The sequence below is a fragment of the Phoca vitulina genome, unplaced genomic scaffold, assembly GCF_004348235.1.
Source record: "Phoca vitulina isolate PV1807 unplaced genomic scaffold, GSC_HSeal_1.0 scaffold6, whole genome shotgun sequence".
In the NCBI taxonomy this organism is placed as follows: domain Eukaryota; kingdom Metazoa; phylum Chordata; class Mammalia; order Carnivora; family Phocidae; genus Phoca; species Phoca vitulina.
This window is the reverse complement of record NW_022589709.1, coordinates 6,988,270-7,002,906: the sequence shown is the minus strand read 5'-3', so window position 1 is coordinate 7,002,906 and position 14,637 is coordinate 6,988,270. Positions and strand designations below refer to the sequence as shown.

General features: G+C 35.0%; 1 protein-coding gene across 1 annotated transcript in view; it reads right to left on the bottom strand.

The window, feature by feature from the left end:
• The window catches only part of GABRA1 (gamma-aminobutyric acid type A receptor subunit alpha1), a 56,392-nt gene that overhangs the window by 31,302 nt on the left and 10,453 nt on the right, over nucleotides 1-14,637 (bottom strand). Inside the window, exon 4 of the mRNA XM_032403669.1 lies at nucleotides 4,824-4,891. Within this exon, the coding sequence (XP_032259560.1) occupies nucleotides 4,824-4,891 (68 nt within the window). The remainder of the gene's footprint in view (nucleotides 1-4,823; nucleotides 4,892-14,637) is intronic.

The window sequence follows — 14,637 nt, the reverse complement described above, 5'->3', positions numbered from 1 at the left end:
GTGGAAATGAAAACTGAAATAAAAACACTTGATCATGATCAGATACTGTCTAACCAAGAGTGCAAGTATTTGGTCTCCCATTTTCTGAGAACTGCCCCTGCAACATTGCCATGGTAGCAGCTGGAGGTTCTCAGCATGACCTCACCCTCGGGGTCATAGTGCACTAGGCCAACGTGGGCCAGAGCTCCTTCTTCAAGAAACTGGAATAAGAGGGAGGAGAGCAGAGCCATAGCATAATGGTTATGGATATAAGTTCTAAACCTGCTAACTAGAGCTAAATTGTCTGCCAGATGTGTGACTTTAGGTCATTTTCTTACCTTTCTAAACTCCAGTTTCCACTCTATCAAGTGGGGATCATGCAGTAGTGATTTCACTTGCCTACTGTGAGAAGTGAGTTAATAATGCAAGTGAACAGCTTGCCAGAATGTCTGAAACATAGGAAGTTCTCAGTAAACATTAGAAGTTATTTGTCTCCCCATTTCTTTGCTTTATCAACACAAATTTAAATTAGATTTCGATGTAGCTGGGAATGAGAAAAGTTGCTCTTTGTTTGGACTGGTAGCAGGATAGGAAACCTGAGGAAAGTGAGGTGCTCATAACCAAGCAAAGTAAAATCAGAAGGCAAAGGAAAAGACCCTACAGAACACTGTCTGAACAAGTAGGAAGCTCTGGCGAAGATGTTGCTCAAGGTTCAGTGTGCCAGCCCCCACCATTCAAGTGAAATGTCTCTCCACGTTACCCTGTTCAATAGAGTAGGTCGCTGGAGAATGTGAGTCTTACTCTGAAGACTGGGACAAAACATCCGTTATGTTCCTAAATAAATATTGTATTGAAGTGTTCCCACTTGCACCATCTATTACCATCTGTGTGTGCTTTGACTTCATACATTTTAAGCACCATGGAAAAGAGGGCTCTGTGATTGCGCTGCCTGGATATTTCTGTCAGAACCTAGTGCCCTGGGAATGTGCCGTTTGATTGCCAATTAATGGTTTTTAAAATAAAGTTAAGGAGTTGTCCTAATTTTGTTTTCTATTCCAGATGAAGTCAGATGCCTTGGGAGCTGTGGAACCTCTAGGGACACACAGCCTGAGTTCAAGTTGCTACCTAGCTAGGTCACTTTCCTCCTCTGGGAAATACGGATAATGATAATGCCTAGGTAAAATCATGGTATGGGTACTAGATGAAATATGATCTATAAACCTATTAGCATGGTGCTTCACATATTGTAAGCATTTCAATACTGTTGAATTCTGTTATTACGGTTATCCTTATTAGATATTTTATTAGTTCTCACTTTAAAAACTACAAAGCTTTCCTTGTCTTGAAAAATAGCTTTGTTATTGGCCTAATTTTGATAGACTCTAAATCATACTGCTCTTTATGTGTAATTCACCCAAAATGTGGTTTAAATGAGTCACCTCAAATGAATTGGCCAGGTATAATTTCCACTAGCCATTTAGCATATCAGTTGTAGGCATGGCTAATTTGGTCCTCTAACAGAACAATTCAAACATTATCTCATTCAGGAATTTTAGGCAACAGGGAGTATAACTGGCTTAGACACTCTGTTCCTTCCTCCTATCTAATATTTGACCAAAGGCCATTTATGAAAAGTAATCCACGATAATGATAGGCTTAATGGTATATCAAAAATCCCAACATACACCTTTAGTCCAAGACAAAAAAAAAATCAGTTTTTTTTAAATGACAATCTAAACCAATAACTCAAAGGTATACCAAATATTTTCAAGAGAAAATGTGCCTTTATTTGAGCACTGTCCCGTAACAACTCCTATTGAGCATCTAGTCTTTGTGAGGCATTATGAAAGATGCCAGCGATAGAGAATATTCATTTTTAATTATGATGATGATAATGATAATGAGGAGGAGGAATAATATCATTATCAGTGTGTGATGTTTGTAATGCTTCATCCCTTTCGATGTTTCCCTTTATGAGAAGAGAGCTTCACCAGTGCGAAACTTCTGAATGCTCTCCATTCCCTCATACTCCTCTATTTAGGGAGGGTAAGAGAGAAGAATGATTTCATTTGATGGGTAAATCTGGAAGGAGAAATCAATCTTGCCTATCTCAGCCTATTCCTGCTGCACTGTCCACAAGACTCACAATTTCTGATGTTTCTCCATGCTAGAAGTTTTATATGGACAGTCTCTGCCCTAACAGAGGGAGGCCAAAGTCTTGCCAGGTGACTGGGTGGGTTAATCTGACTGATTCTGATGTTTATTCTCTGGAAACTCTCATGTCTACAGATATATACCACCTTCTGCAGGACCATAATTATTAGTAATAAAGATGATATTCTCACTTTCCAAATCCCTTATTCTATTATCTTATTTCTCAAAAGGTTTGGAACTCAGGAAGGAGGGTATTATTTATTGAGTCCCATAAGACTATGTTTTTAAAGACAATATAGACTCTTAAACCTATCACTAAATAAGTAGTAATTCAACACTTACTGTAAGCCAGCAATGCACTGATACTGTGAGGGATGTGAAACAAATATGTCTTTACATTTTTTTGGCATTACTTTAGGAAAATAAGACATTTATATAAGAGAAATAACTTCACAAAACAGTGTTATAATGAGGACAAAAGCTAAGTTGTTATTTTACAGTCAATAAATGTGACTAGAATACAAGAAGGGAAACTTAATCCGTTATCGGATTAATAAAAAAAGGTTTTCATTAAGCTTTTGGGTCTTGATTTGGGCCTTTATGGAAATGTAGGATTCAGATGGGTGGGAAATAGAGGGAATTTTCCATGAAGGGAACAGCATGATAAGGAGTTCCGGGACAAAAATAATAATAATTATTATTTATTGAGTGCTATCTATAAACACTTTATTTACATAGCTCATTTAAAATTCCTAACTATCTTACAAGGAGAGGCAATTATAATAATATACCAATTTTAGAGACTTTGAGGCTTACACACGTAAGTGATTTGCCCAAGGTCATGCTATTGGTAGTGGTGAGATGTGAATTCAGCCAGCCTGGATCCTAGACAAGTTCAGCTCACCCCCAAGTGGTATGGCTTCACAGAAAGTAGTACCTAAGCAAACAACTAAATAGTCAATCTTAGGAACAAGTGAGGGCGAATGGTAACATCATCTGTGGACTATATGAAATACAGGCAGAGGAGTTTAAATTTGACCTTAAACCTGACTGGGCTCTATTAAATGTTCTTAATTAGAAAAGTAGCATGAGAGAATAGTGTTGTAAGACAGAGCTCCAACATGGGAGAATCACAAGAGGTCCTCAGAGTGATCAGTTTAGCAAAACATAGTGTATAACAATATTTCAAGAAAGTGGACTGCAGATCAACCACTGTAATAACTTGCCAAAGGAATAAATCCACAATTCTGGCTAATTCTTATATCTCTCTTTCTTGCATAGTAATAATGGCTGACATTCATTGAGTGCTTCCTATATGCTAAGAACTTTTAAATGTTTTTCATGTATGAATTTATTTAATACTTGTGATAACCCCATGAGGTATTATCATCACTCCCATCTTACACATGAAGAAACTGAGGCAAAGAGATATTAAGGAACTTCCCCAACAATACACCTTTATAAGCGCAGAACCTGGGATTATAAACCAAGGCAGCATTCTGGTTCAGAAATCTGTATTCTGTATTCTTACCTACCACTCTCTTAGGCTCTGCTGACTTTAATTGGCATAGTCACTACATTTCATAACCTGTGTTAAGATCTAAACTATCTAACTATCCTGAGCCAGCATTTCCCAGTGTTTGACTCACAGAGTACGAGCTCTACAGAATGTCAACAGGTATCGCATAAAAGGTTTTGGACAAATATGATTGGAAAACACTAGGTTAAATGTAGTTAAACAGGTTTCCTTACTTCAGGACTTGTCAGAGATTTTACTCTGCCAAAGTGGGTACACTTGCGAATTTCCACACTTTGAGAAATGCTGGTCCAAACTGGTATTTTCTGTAACTTTTATTCTCAATCACTTAAACTATTATGAAGTCAGAGGACTTTTATGTAAAGATGGTGTCAACAAAAAGGCATTTTAAAAATAATATTCAATAAATATATCTTTGAAATATTTCATAAAGGTGTGTCTTCATGGCCTCTTTATGATTTTTTGATTATATAGGAGCTTGGCTATTATGAGTACACAAATATTACAACAGAGCTCTACTCTTTTACCAATTCCCATCAAAAAGAAGAGAAATTCATGTTAACTTATTGGGTTGGGAAAAGAAAGAACAGGTATGTATTAATTTTATTTTCATTCTTGGTACTAATTTAATGAATTTCTTTTGCAGTGAAGCTGAACATTTCCCATCAGTGTGTTTATTTTAACTATTTCTCTAATTCTGGTCAAGTATTCAACTCAGCTTTTATACTCACATCCCCTTTTTAGCCAAGAATAATTCAGAAATCATGATGTTCATGGCTATTCTATATGAGTGCTGGTTATCTTGAGACCTAGCATCTTTGAATTAACATGCCCTCCTAAATAAAATGTAAGGCAGATCATACTATTTGGCTTACAGAACATAAACCAAGGCAAAGCAATCATTTCAGGGATGGAAAAAAAAGAAGACTGCAGTGGTTGATATCATAAATACATTTGGTCTGGAAAGTAAGTGGGTATTGTCTATTATATAAATTTTATATATTAGTATATATTACATATTATGCATACAGAAAGACACAAAGATATAGCCAAGCTATTTCAAGTTGCTCTCTAAATACCTGGTCTGTAATTTCCTTTCAAAAGTTAAATTTAGAAAATATACCAAGAAAACCAAAAATGCAGTGTCACTTACCATATCATGGTCTGAAACAGGTCCAAAACTGGTGACGAAGATGTCAGTCTTCACTTCAGTTACACGCTCTGATGAAGCAGGAAATTGGGACAGTGAATGTCTATCAACAGTCCTTATTAGATCTCACTACCACATACTCACACCCAAATGGGAAATTTATTGGCTTTGATTAGCTATTTCTAAAATTGGTCCACTGTGTAGTCCTGATAATTTACTGCTTACACATGAAATTTCACAGTTAATATTTTTCAATGGAGAACAGAGCCTAAATATGCCACTTTGGGAGGCAGACTTTATGAAGTCAGCTGCTGCTTAATGAATTCCTCAAGAATGGGCACACTTTCCTAAATGATACCAAGCCATTTCACATTGTAATAAAAAAATATGTTAGCATATGGGTGTCATTTAAGCTTAAATATTCTTACAGAGCTCACCAGATCCTCCAGGTATTTAGGATACTCTTGGGAAGTACACAGTATACTGTGGCAAGCTTTATTAACTCTTAAGGACTCAAGGGTATGTTTTGTAAATGATGCTTTCTGGCACTAAATCATAACTGAATTATCCAAATTACTCCCTGGGAAAAATCTGACAACCTATATAAATATTTTCAATTTTGAGGATAAGAAGAATATATTATGGCACAGAAAAAGTTCATTTAATAGATTCCATTTCAAGTTCAATGTGATTTTATTTTATTAGTCTCTGAGGCATATACATCAACCAATAAAACATATTCATTGTAGTCTGGTGACAACACAGGCATTTTCAAGGAAATTCAGTCACCCTCCCCCCCCCAAAAAAATGATAGAAAAATGTTGCTTTCACAAAAGGACACAATTTGTTTAGAGGTGAGAATGAAAAAGATGGCTTTTTAATTTTAAACTCTAGCTCTGAGAAATAATGGTCCAGTATCTTAAGCAATTCATTTTATTTATCAGGACATTTATATCTCTGAGGTAGGACATTAAAAAGGTGATCCAATATATGCAGTAATGAATTCTTTTGAAAATCAAGAATTTTATCTCTCAGCAATTCACTTGTAAACAGTTAATACTTTCAGTATAAATTTCTCTCAAGAAGGTCATGTTATATACTATACATAATGTGTACCACAAATGAGAATATAATTTGGAGGTAGAGATTATCCCTTCAATAACCAATACAATATTTTTTGGCTCATTTCCCTTTCCCCCCCTTTCTTTCTTTTCTTCCTTTTTTTTCTAACAATTTCATTGGCTCCAAAAATGCTTAAATAAGCCCCTTGACATAAGAATCATCTGAGATTTACTCTTTAAAAACTTGAAAATGGAGGGCATAGTTTGAGACAAAGAAAATAGAGCTGTGTTGGGACTCCTGGGTGGCTCAGTCGTTAAGCATCTGCCTTCAGCTCAGGTCATGATCCCAGGGTTCTGGGATCGAGTCCCACATCGGGCTCCTTGCTCAGTGAGGAGCCTGCTTCTCCCTCTCCCTCTGCTGCTCCCCCTGCTTGTGCTCTCTCTCTCTCCCTGACAAATAAATAAATAAAAATCTTAAAAAAAAAGAAAAGAAAAGAAAATAGAGCTGTATTTTTAGAACTCACTTCCTTCCAAAGTCAGCGTTAACATTCTACAGCAACTACATAGCTTGAAAGGAACAGCCGTTAGCAATGTCTTAGCTGGAGTAACCATTGGTTTCTTCTGGCTGTCTCCATTCTCTCCCCTTCTGCAGTCATTTTCCTAGTGCTTACATCTCTCTTTCTCTCCTGCACCCAATTTCCATATGTATTCTTTACTCGACTAGCATTTTTTCTTAGTTTAAACATCTGTTATTTCTTAAGACTCCATCTAGAGCTCACACTTTATTAGAATGCCAGGACTGACTTTCAATTAAAACAATAATAAAAAGAAAATGCATGCTATCTATTCCCAAAAGCTAGAATTTATTTTATTAATTGAGCTCATTTTTGTCCTTTTTCTTTCAGCATTTTCCGTTCTAGTTCAAGCAAAGGAGCCTTTGATATGAAAAAATATGCACTTATTGCCATGAAAAAAGTACAAAAAGAGCAGATAATACAGAATTGGGCATGTTTTCATCCTAATTCCTAGTGTCCCAGGTATGCTCCTTATTGGAAATAATTTTGTTTCTTATTATTTATGTAGATTAATTTCTTGCAATTAAAAGCACCTATATTATGTGATCAAATTACTATCTATATTTTCTTTCTACATAAATCTTGAAATAGTTGGATCCTCCTGTTATTTTATTTATTTTTCTAAGTGGTTGACTCAACCTAATTTTGTTTCTAAGGTTGAGTTTTCATTCTCTGCAGATTATAAACTGTGGGACTTATGGTGAATATCTTATAGATCTGGGTAACATCTACAGAATTAAAATTATGTCCATTCTTTCATTTTTATTTTTGTGGCAGGGATCTACTTTAAATGCATGTTCATTTGGGAAATAGGTATGAATCCCTGTCTGCATATTTGCAAGTGCTTGGCAGTGTGGGGCAGCTTTCCTGAACTCCTTTATCCCCATTATCTATTTCTTGATTGTGGGGAGGGCATAATTTCTGCACTTCAAGGTAACTCCCCGAGGTAGCTAGCTTTACAAAAACTGGCTTAGCAGATGTTTTAGGAGCAACCAATCTGTTTTATCTATCACGATAAAGTGCTCTAAAGAAGTGAGATATCCACTTGCCAAATATATGGGCTATTTCCCTCTGCCGTTTTTAAATTGTTAGTAAATGATGATGCTATATAACTAACAAACTATAAAGACCAAAAAACCTATTTATAAAGATTACTGTACCAACAAAATAGAATGTATAACATGGTTAAGTTTATACACATTTATTGCCACACATAATTGTTAGTGTGCCATATAGAAAGATTAGGCATAAATGCAAAGCAGTTCACACAAATGGCTATAATCACATTTTAAAAGTCTGTTTCTTTAATCCTTTATTTATCCTTGCCCCTAAGTATATTTACCATAGCAGTTCATCATCTTCAAGTGCTTGACCTTATTTTCTACTAGTTATCTCCCTCTGATATTTCCCAAAAGTCACCATTTTAATATTCCAAGGCATGTACCCTCACTGAGAGCCCTCACCTGAGTCCTTCAGATGACCTTCTCACCATGTACTCTAATCATACAGATATCCTTAAAGAGTTTCTGATTTTTGCTCTCTGTTCATCCTGTTTCTCCTCCAAACATATTCACAAACCCTAAGGTTAAGGTAGCAAAATGTCCAAGTCACCAAACTGAAGGTTGCCTGGTGGGGGTGGGGAGGGGTGCAGGGACACTCAGCTACTAAATGGAAGAGGTGGGTCATGGCACCAGAAGAGGAAGGAGGATGGTGAAATGAGATCCAGGAAACCATCTGGAACTTGGGATAAGATAATTAGAGAAAGGGAACAACACTTTCTGTATTTTTCCCTCTAATATATTTTCCTTGCCACATACCCAAACAGTTTTCTTTGATTTGTCATCAGCTGTTTGTGAGTGGCCAGTTTCCATTGCTGAAAAACTCTGCTTATTATGTCTGTCTCTGGAAGATTCATCACCAAAATTAGCATGCCAGTGTCTCTAAGAAATCATGTTTTAAATAAATGTGATCAACCTTGTTTACCCCCGTATTTCCCAAACTTATCTGAGAATGCTATTATAAAATGTTACAAAAGCTTTATGGTAAACATAAGGCTAATGTAATTTATCATGTTGTTTATTTAATTTTTTTTAAACTTGATAGTATGTTTGGAAATTTAAAAAGAAATTGAAAAAAATTAACCCCCCTAGAATACCTTCATTCACATAAATCTACTGCTAATATCTTGATGTATTCCTTTTTTTTTATTCAAATGATTATTCTCAAACCACATTCTCATTCAGTTGAATACAATTTCAGTGACAAGAAATAGGTTCTTTTGACCAAAAGTATGTCTTTCACTATAGCTCACCAGCAATTTAGTGATACATGAAGTCTTTCTTTCTTTCTTTCTTTTTTAATTAATTTATTTTTATTAACATATAATGTATTATTTGTTTCAGGGGTACAGGTCTGTGATTCAACAGTCTTACACAATTCACAGCGCTCACCATAGCACACACCCTCCCCGATGTCATTCTTTAGACAGAAGATTTATAATTCAGAGTGCAAAGGCTCAAGATAGTGGACTGTTATGAATGTACTTTAGTCAAATTGTAAAAAAGTGACATGGTTAACTTGCCTTTTGAGCAAAGAAATGATGATCTGAAATCAAGACCTCTTTAGGTCTAGGACCAGGCTTAAATGAAAGATATGCTCATACAGTTGTGCTTTGGCTGATATCTAAGAGAATTGTTGAGGAACCTTCTTTTTCCCAATTCTAGGAAAATTTAGTCATCTTTTCCCCTCCTTTCCAACTTGAAATCCCCATGAAGGGGAGAAAGAAAGAAAAGAAAGAAAAGAAAGAAAAGAAAGAAAAGAAAGAAAAGAAAAGAAAGAAAAGAAAGAAAGAAAGAAAGAAAGAAAGAAAGAAAGAAAGAAAGAAATTTAGGAAGTTATTTATTACTTAAGGAATTATCTATTATTTAAGGAACATTAAATCATTAAAATCCAAATTGCATGCTCTAATACCAGACTTCACTGACTCAGCACTGGACTCTAAAGTGTTATCAGAAATATCTAGAAAGTACTCAAGGCCTTTCTAGGGATCACATGAGGAAAAGTGAAGATACTTTATATTTCAAAATATTCTATTTAAGACCACACAACATGAGTCAGGAACTTCTAATGAAGTTCAGCTAGAGTGATTTTACAGTTAGCCAAAGTTAAACATGAATGAACCCCTTATGTAACTAGGAAATTTTCTGAAAATGGAAATCAATTAAAATAACTCAGTTGGAGGAAATATTCAAAGAGCAGATTAATTAGCAAATAATTTTTAAAGTATTTTCTTCACAATTATCCTTCCCTGTCCATTATAAAAAAAAAATCAACTGTCTTTATAACTTGTATAAATTTATATACGTGTTCAAGTGTCACAGGGATAATCATGGAATAGTTGTGTAAAATGAGATTATAATGATGGTGATGATGATTATTATAGTGATTTTGGACATCTTAAAATAGTACATCAATGTAAATAAAATTTTTGATGATAAATAAACTAATTAAAATCAGTCTTTAAAGAAACATGTCCTTCAAAGATATACTTTATATACATATATAAATGCTTTATGTACTTTATATATATGATTTATATATATTTATGTTTTATATATATATACACATATATCTATATATATACACACTATATATATACACACACATTTATATACACATACTGTATTATGTACTCTATAGCTGTTAGACAGTAGTAAATCTGTTTTTACCAGAGATTTCTTCCAATGTTGATATCCTGCTGATAAGTATTGAAATAACAGATGTTTTGAAGTGATAATTCAAAAAGATGATTAGTGCTTGAGGCAGAAATGAGAAAAGCAGTATAGTGTAGTAAGTAATAAGCACATTGGATTAAAAGTCAAAACACTCAGATTTTAACTTGATTCTCCTGGAGAACAAGCTGTGTGATTTTAGGTACAATCCTTTAATCTCTCTGAGCCTGTTTTTTCGCCTTTTCAGTGAAGAAATAACACCTGCACAGTTGACTACATCACACTAGAGTAAGGGTGGAATAAGATTTGATGCCAAAAACACTTTGAGATGTATTTGTTGGGTATATTAATTTAACGAACAAATGTTTATTGAGCATTTTCTACCTGATAGACAGGCACTGTTCTAAGTAATAGTAATGCATTGGTGAACAAAAATGCAAATGTTCCTATTCTTTAACACATCTTACAGTCTTGGGGAAAACTTATTTTAGATAGATTAGAAACATTAAGATAGATAAATAGATGATAGATTAGACACATGGATTGGTATATGATAGGAAGGTGACAGATATAATTCCATATAGTTATATACAAACATACACAAATTATACTAATTCATTTCAGATCACTATAAATGCTCTGAAAGAATGTCTTCTGAACGGAGACCTCAATGATGAGAAAAATTCAGGGATGAGCAGAAAGGGAAAGACAATTAAAGGATGAGAGGGAAGAACAAGATCTGAGGTGAGAGTAAATGTGTGATGTTTAAGAAACAGAAAGTCCAGGGGTGGCTCAGTTGGTTAAGCATCTGCCTTTGGCTCAGGTCATGATCCCAGGGTCCTGGGATTGAGCTCCGCATCGGGCTCCCTGCTCAGCGGAGAGTCTGTTTCTTCCTCTCTCTCTGCCCCTTTGCTCACTTGTGCTCTCTCTCTCTCTCTCTCTCAAATAAATAAAATCTTAAAAAAAAGAAACAGAAAGTCCAATAATATATCTGGAACCTGGTGATGCCAATGATCATGGTACAAGGTGACAATCCGGATGCAAGTGGGGCAACACCTAAAGAGCTTTGTGCATTTCACTAAGCAGTTGACCTTTATTCTAATGCAGTAAGAAGCCTTTGGGTAATGAAGTGAAATGATGTTACTTGCAGTTTAAGAAGATAACTGATGCTGTGTGAATAATGCATTGTAAGAGTGTAATTAAAAAATGGAATAGGGAATCAACAATGAAGAATTATAGGTGTTATTTTATTAGGAATGTCTATCACAACAATTTATTTAATATGGTATTGGCCATATTTTCACTGGAAATGCTGTCTACTGAGGAACTCGGAGTAACATTCACTAGGCCCTGTTGTGTGGACTTATAACTTATGAAGGAGGTTTATTGCCTCCTTTAAGTTACTTTGTATCTATTAATTTACAGAGGCAGTCTCTGTATGGAGACTAAATGGACTAACATTAGTTATCATAATAAAGTATATCTTAAAACCCCACTTGGAAATGGTCCTGTTTGGAAATTGAAAATATTCTGGGCTCCCTACATAACCATCAGTGTGTACTCCTGGATTGGACAATGTTTCAACTCCTTGCCAGTCTGCCTGGGGCAACATTTTTGCTCCCTGTCCTTCATTTCCATTCCCTAAATTCTTTAAAATAATTGGCAACTTTCCCTAGCTGATATGTAGAGCTACTTAATTATGGCTATGTTCAGCTACCAAATCTGGATATGGGGTAGAAACCCACATTTCGAGGTGTCTAACTAATCCCTGATCCTTTTGTGTCTTCACATTCCAAATACTCAAATGATACAAGCATCTTCTAGGGGAATAAAAAAAAAAAAAGTAAATTTTACTGTGGCAGAGATTAATCTCATTTCCATTTGGAATTTCCCTCCCTCCCTCCTTAGGTTATAAGCAATTTCTATTGGGAGGGGGTAATCTATAGAGAATATGATGTCTGTGTTGGAGGAATGGGTTTCTTTTGGTCTATGTAAATCTTGATCAAAATTGTATAACCTGTAATAGCTTTGAGGCATCATACTTCCTGTTCCCATCACAGCATTTTAGTTACTTAAGACTAACACTATAGCAATCTTTGGAGGAATATGGCAACCACTTAGGACTTTGTTTTCTCTTAAGTTTTTCAAAATGGCAGTTTCTCATCTCAGAAACACTACAACATTATTTTTCAAGTAAGGAATTCAGATTCTACCTGAAAACAAAACAAAACAATCATCTACAGAAAACATTTAAAAAAATATCCTACATTTGTTCTAGAATCAAGACAGGAAATGAAAACTATAAAAAGTTCAAAAGTAACTGCACAGAAAATAAGCTGCAGCTGTTTACTAATAATTTGGTCTTTATTACTTGAGCATAGTCTCAGTGGCTACATTTTACCCCAGGAAATTCTTGGCACTGATCAGTCGATGATTTATATACAACAGGAAAAGATGAGAGTAGAAAGTTTCTAAACATGCTACAACATTCCTTTGGGTATCCAGCTTGGATTCATTAGACAAGCTGGCTTCAGGAGCTGACTGGAGATCTCAGCCAGTAAAGGTTGAAAGGTGTTCTCTGTTCATTTTAACAATTCCTCTTGGGTTTTTGGTAACTGCTTTTTCTCAAAACTTCAACTGAATTATGGAATGTCTAGGTATAGTATTTCTGTGGAAATGGATTACATTATGCCAGAGTCTGAGTATCTGCTCCACACCTTGCATTAAAAGAGCCAGATAAGGCTCCAGCAAATTCAGAATGAAGGATTCCAGAGTCAAATTTCAAAAGATAATATTAAAGCCATGATCTGGTAAAGTAAATATAACACCACTTCCACCAACAAAAAATATTAGACGGACCTAACCTTTTAAATTTTTTTGGATATTGTTAGTAATTTAGAATCTTTTTATTCTGCCAAAAGCCATCACATTGTCCTCTTAATATCTCATCCTCTTAATTTTTGAAATTCTGGCTGTTTAATAGAAATATAAAATGTGTGTGTTAACTTCAGTTGAACATGAATAAAATGGTTACCTCTGATCTCAGCATCACACAGGATACAAATAAAAATAATAATTATAATAAAATAATAAATATATAAATAAATTATAAATTAATAATAATTTTAAAATTACATGAATATTAATGCCTTATAATCCTGAGATAGAACAAAGCTGAATTTTGAAAAAGAATTAAATGATGCTTTCTCTATCCCCTAGTCACCTAAACTTTACAAAGTTACACAAAATTTCCAAAAAGTTAATCTGCTTTTTTTCCAGAGCACTTAGTTTTCCACCTTTACTTATTTTGATGTAAAAAAACAAAACCCCATAACGGAAGATCCGAAGCTAAGTCCCCAGGGAGTCAACACCACTTTGCCAGTTACATGCATGTCCAACCGGGTCACTGTGCTTAGCTGGAGACGTTTACATCTTGAAGCTGAGATCTCGTGCAATGATTGGGCTAAAGGAAATCTAAAAGGTCTTATATAGCATTACAAATCCAAAGTTGGGAAATTAGGAAGATAAGCAGAAAGTCTGCTTTGCAGTATGATTGTCTGTTAAACATTATGTTAGTGCTAAAATAACGAGAAAACCCCAATTATACTCCACTTATAAATATTCATCTGACTAATACATTCAAGTAAAATATGACACAAATAAATAAAAACCCTAACTCTATAGACTTACAGGAAAAAGAAGAAAATCTTAACTAAATATCTGTTAAGGGTGTGGTAGGGATAAATAAAGTCCATTATCTACCTACATTCCTATGTACTCATTTACTTATTTACTTCCATCCACTTGGGTTTGTTGCATGGTGAGTATGCATTTACTCTCTTTCCTTTACCATCTTCATCTTTATGGTTTGATGATAAAATCTTTGAGAGGCATCCATCATCCTATATATTATTTATTGAGATTAAACCAAAGGCAATATTTAGAAATTTAGAATAATATTTCCAGAAAGCAGGGAGGGAGAGAGTGAAAAGTTCTGTAGTCCCTTGAAAATGTGGCTCAACCAAGATCTCATTCCTTTGGCACTATCCTGTTTGAGTTCTATTTAAAAATGGTTTTACCCTAATCAGTTTTCCAAGTAATGAAATAAAATTGTTTATAGAAGAAAAGGTCTTTTGTGAGCAAGACGCTTAAGAAGAAGCCTGTGAACAGGAGGAAGGGTAACCCCTCAGCCTGGTGGTATGTTCCAGACAATAAACTGTACACATCAACCCAGCTCACCCTGGCATTTTGTCATATCATCCATAAAGTGTAGCCCGTACATAAGGCTGGGCCAAAGGGAAGGGTAAGATATCACTGGAAGGGCATTACTTATCCTTAAAAACCTGAAACCTCCCTTCAGAGTTAAGTTTGGGATCTGCATTTCTAGGTTGTTTTTACCCCACCTAGAGTGCAGGGGGAACCAATGTGATGGTGGGCGACATTTAACTTA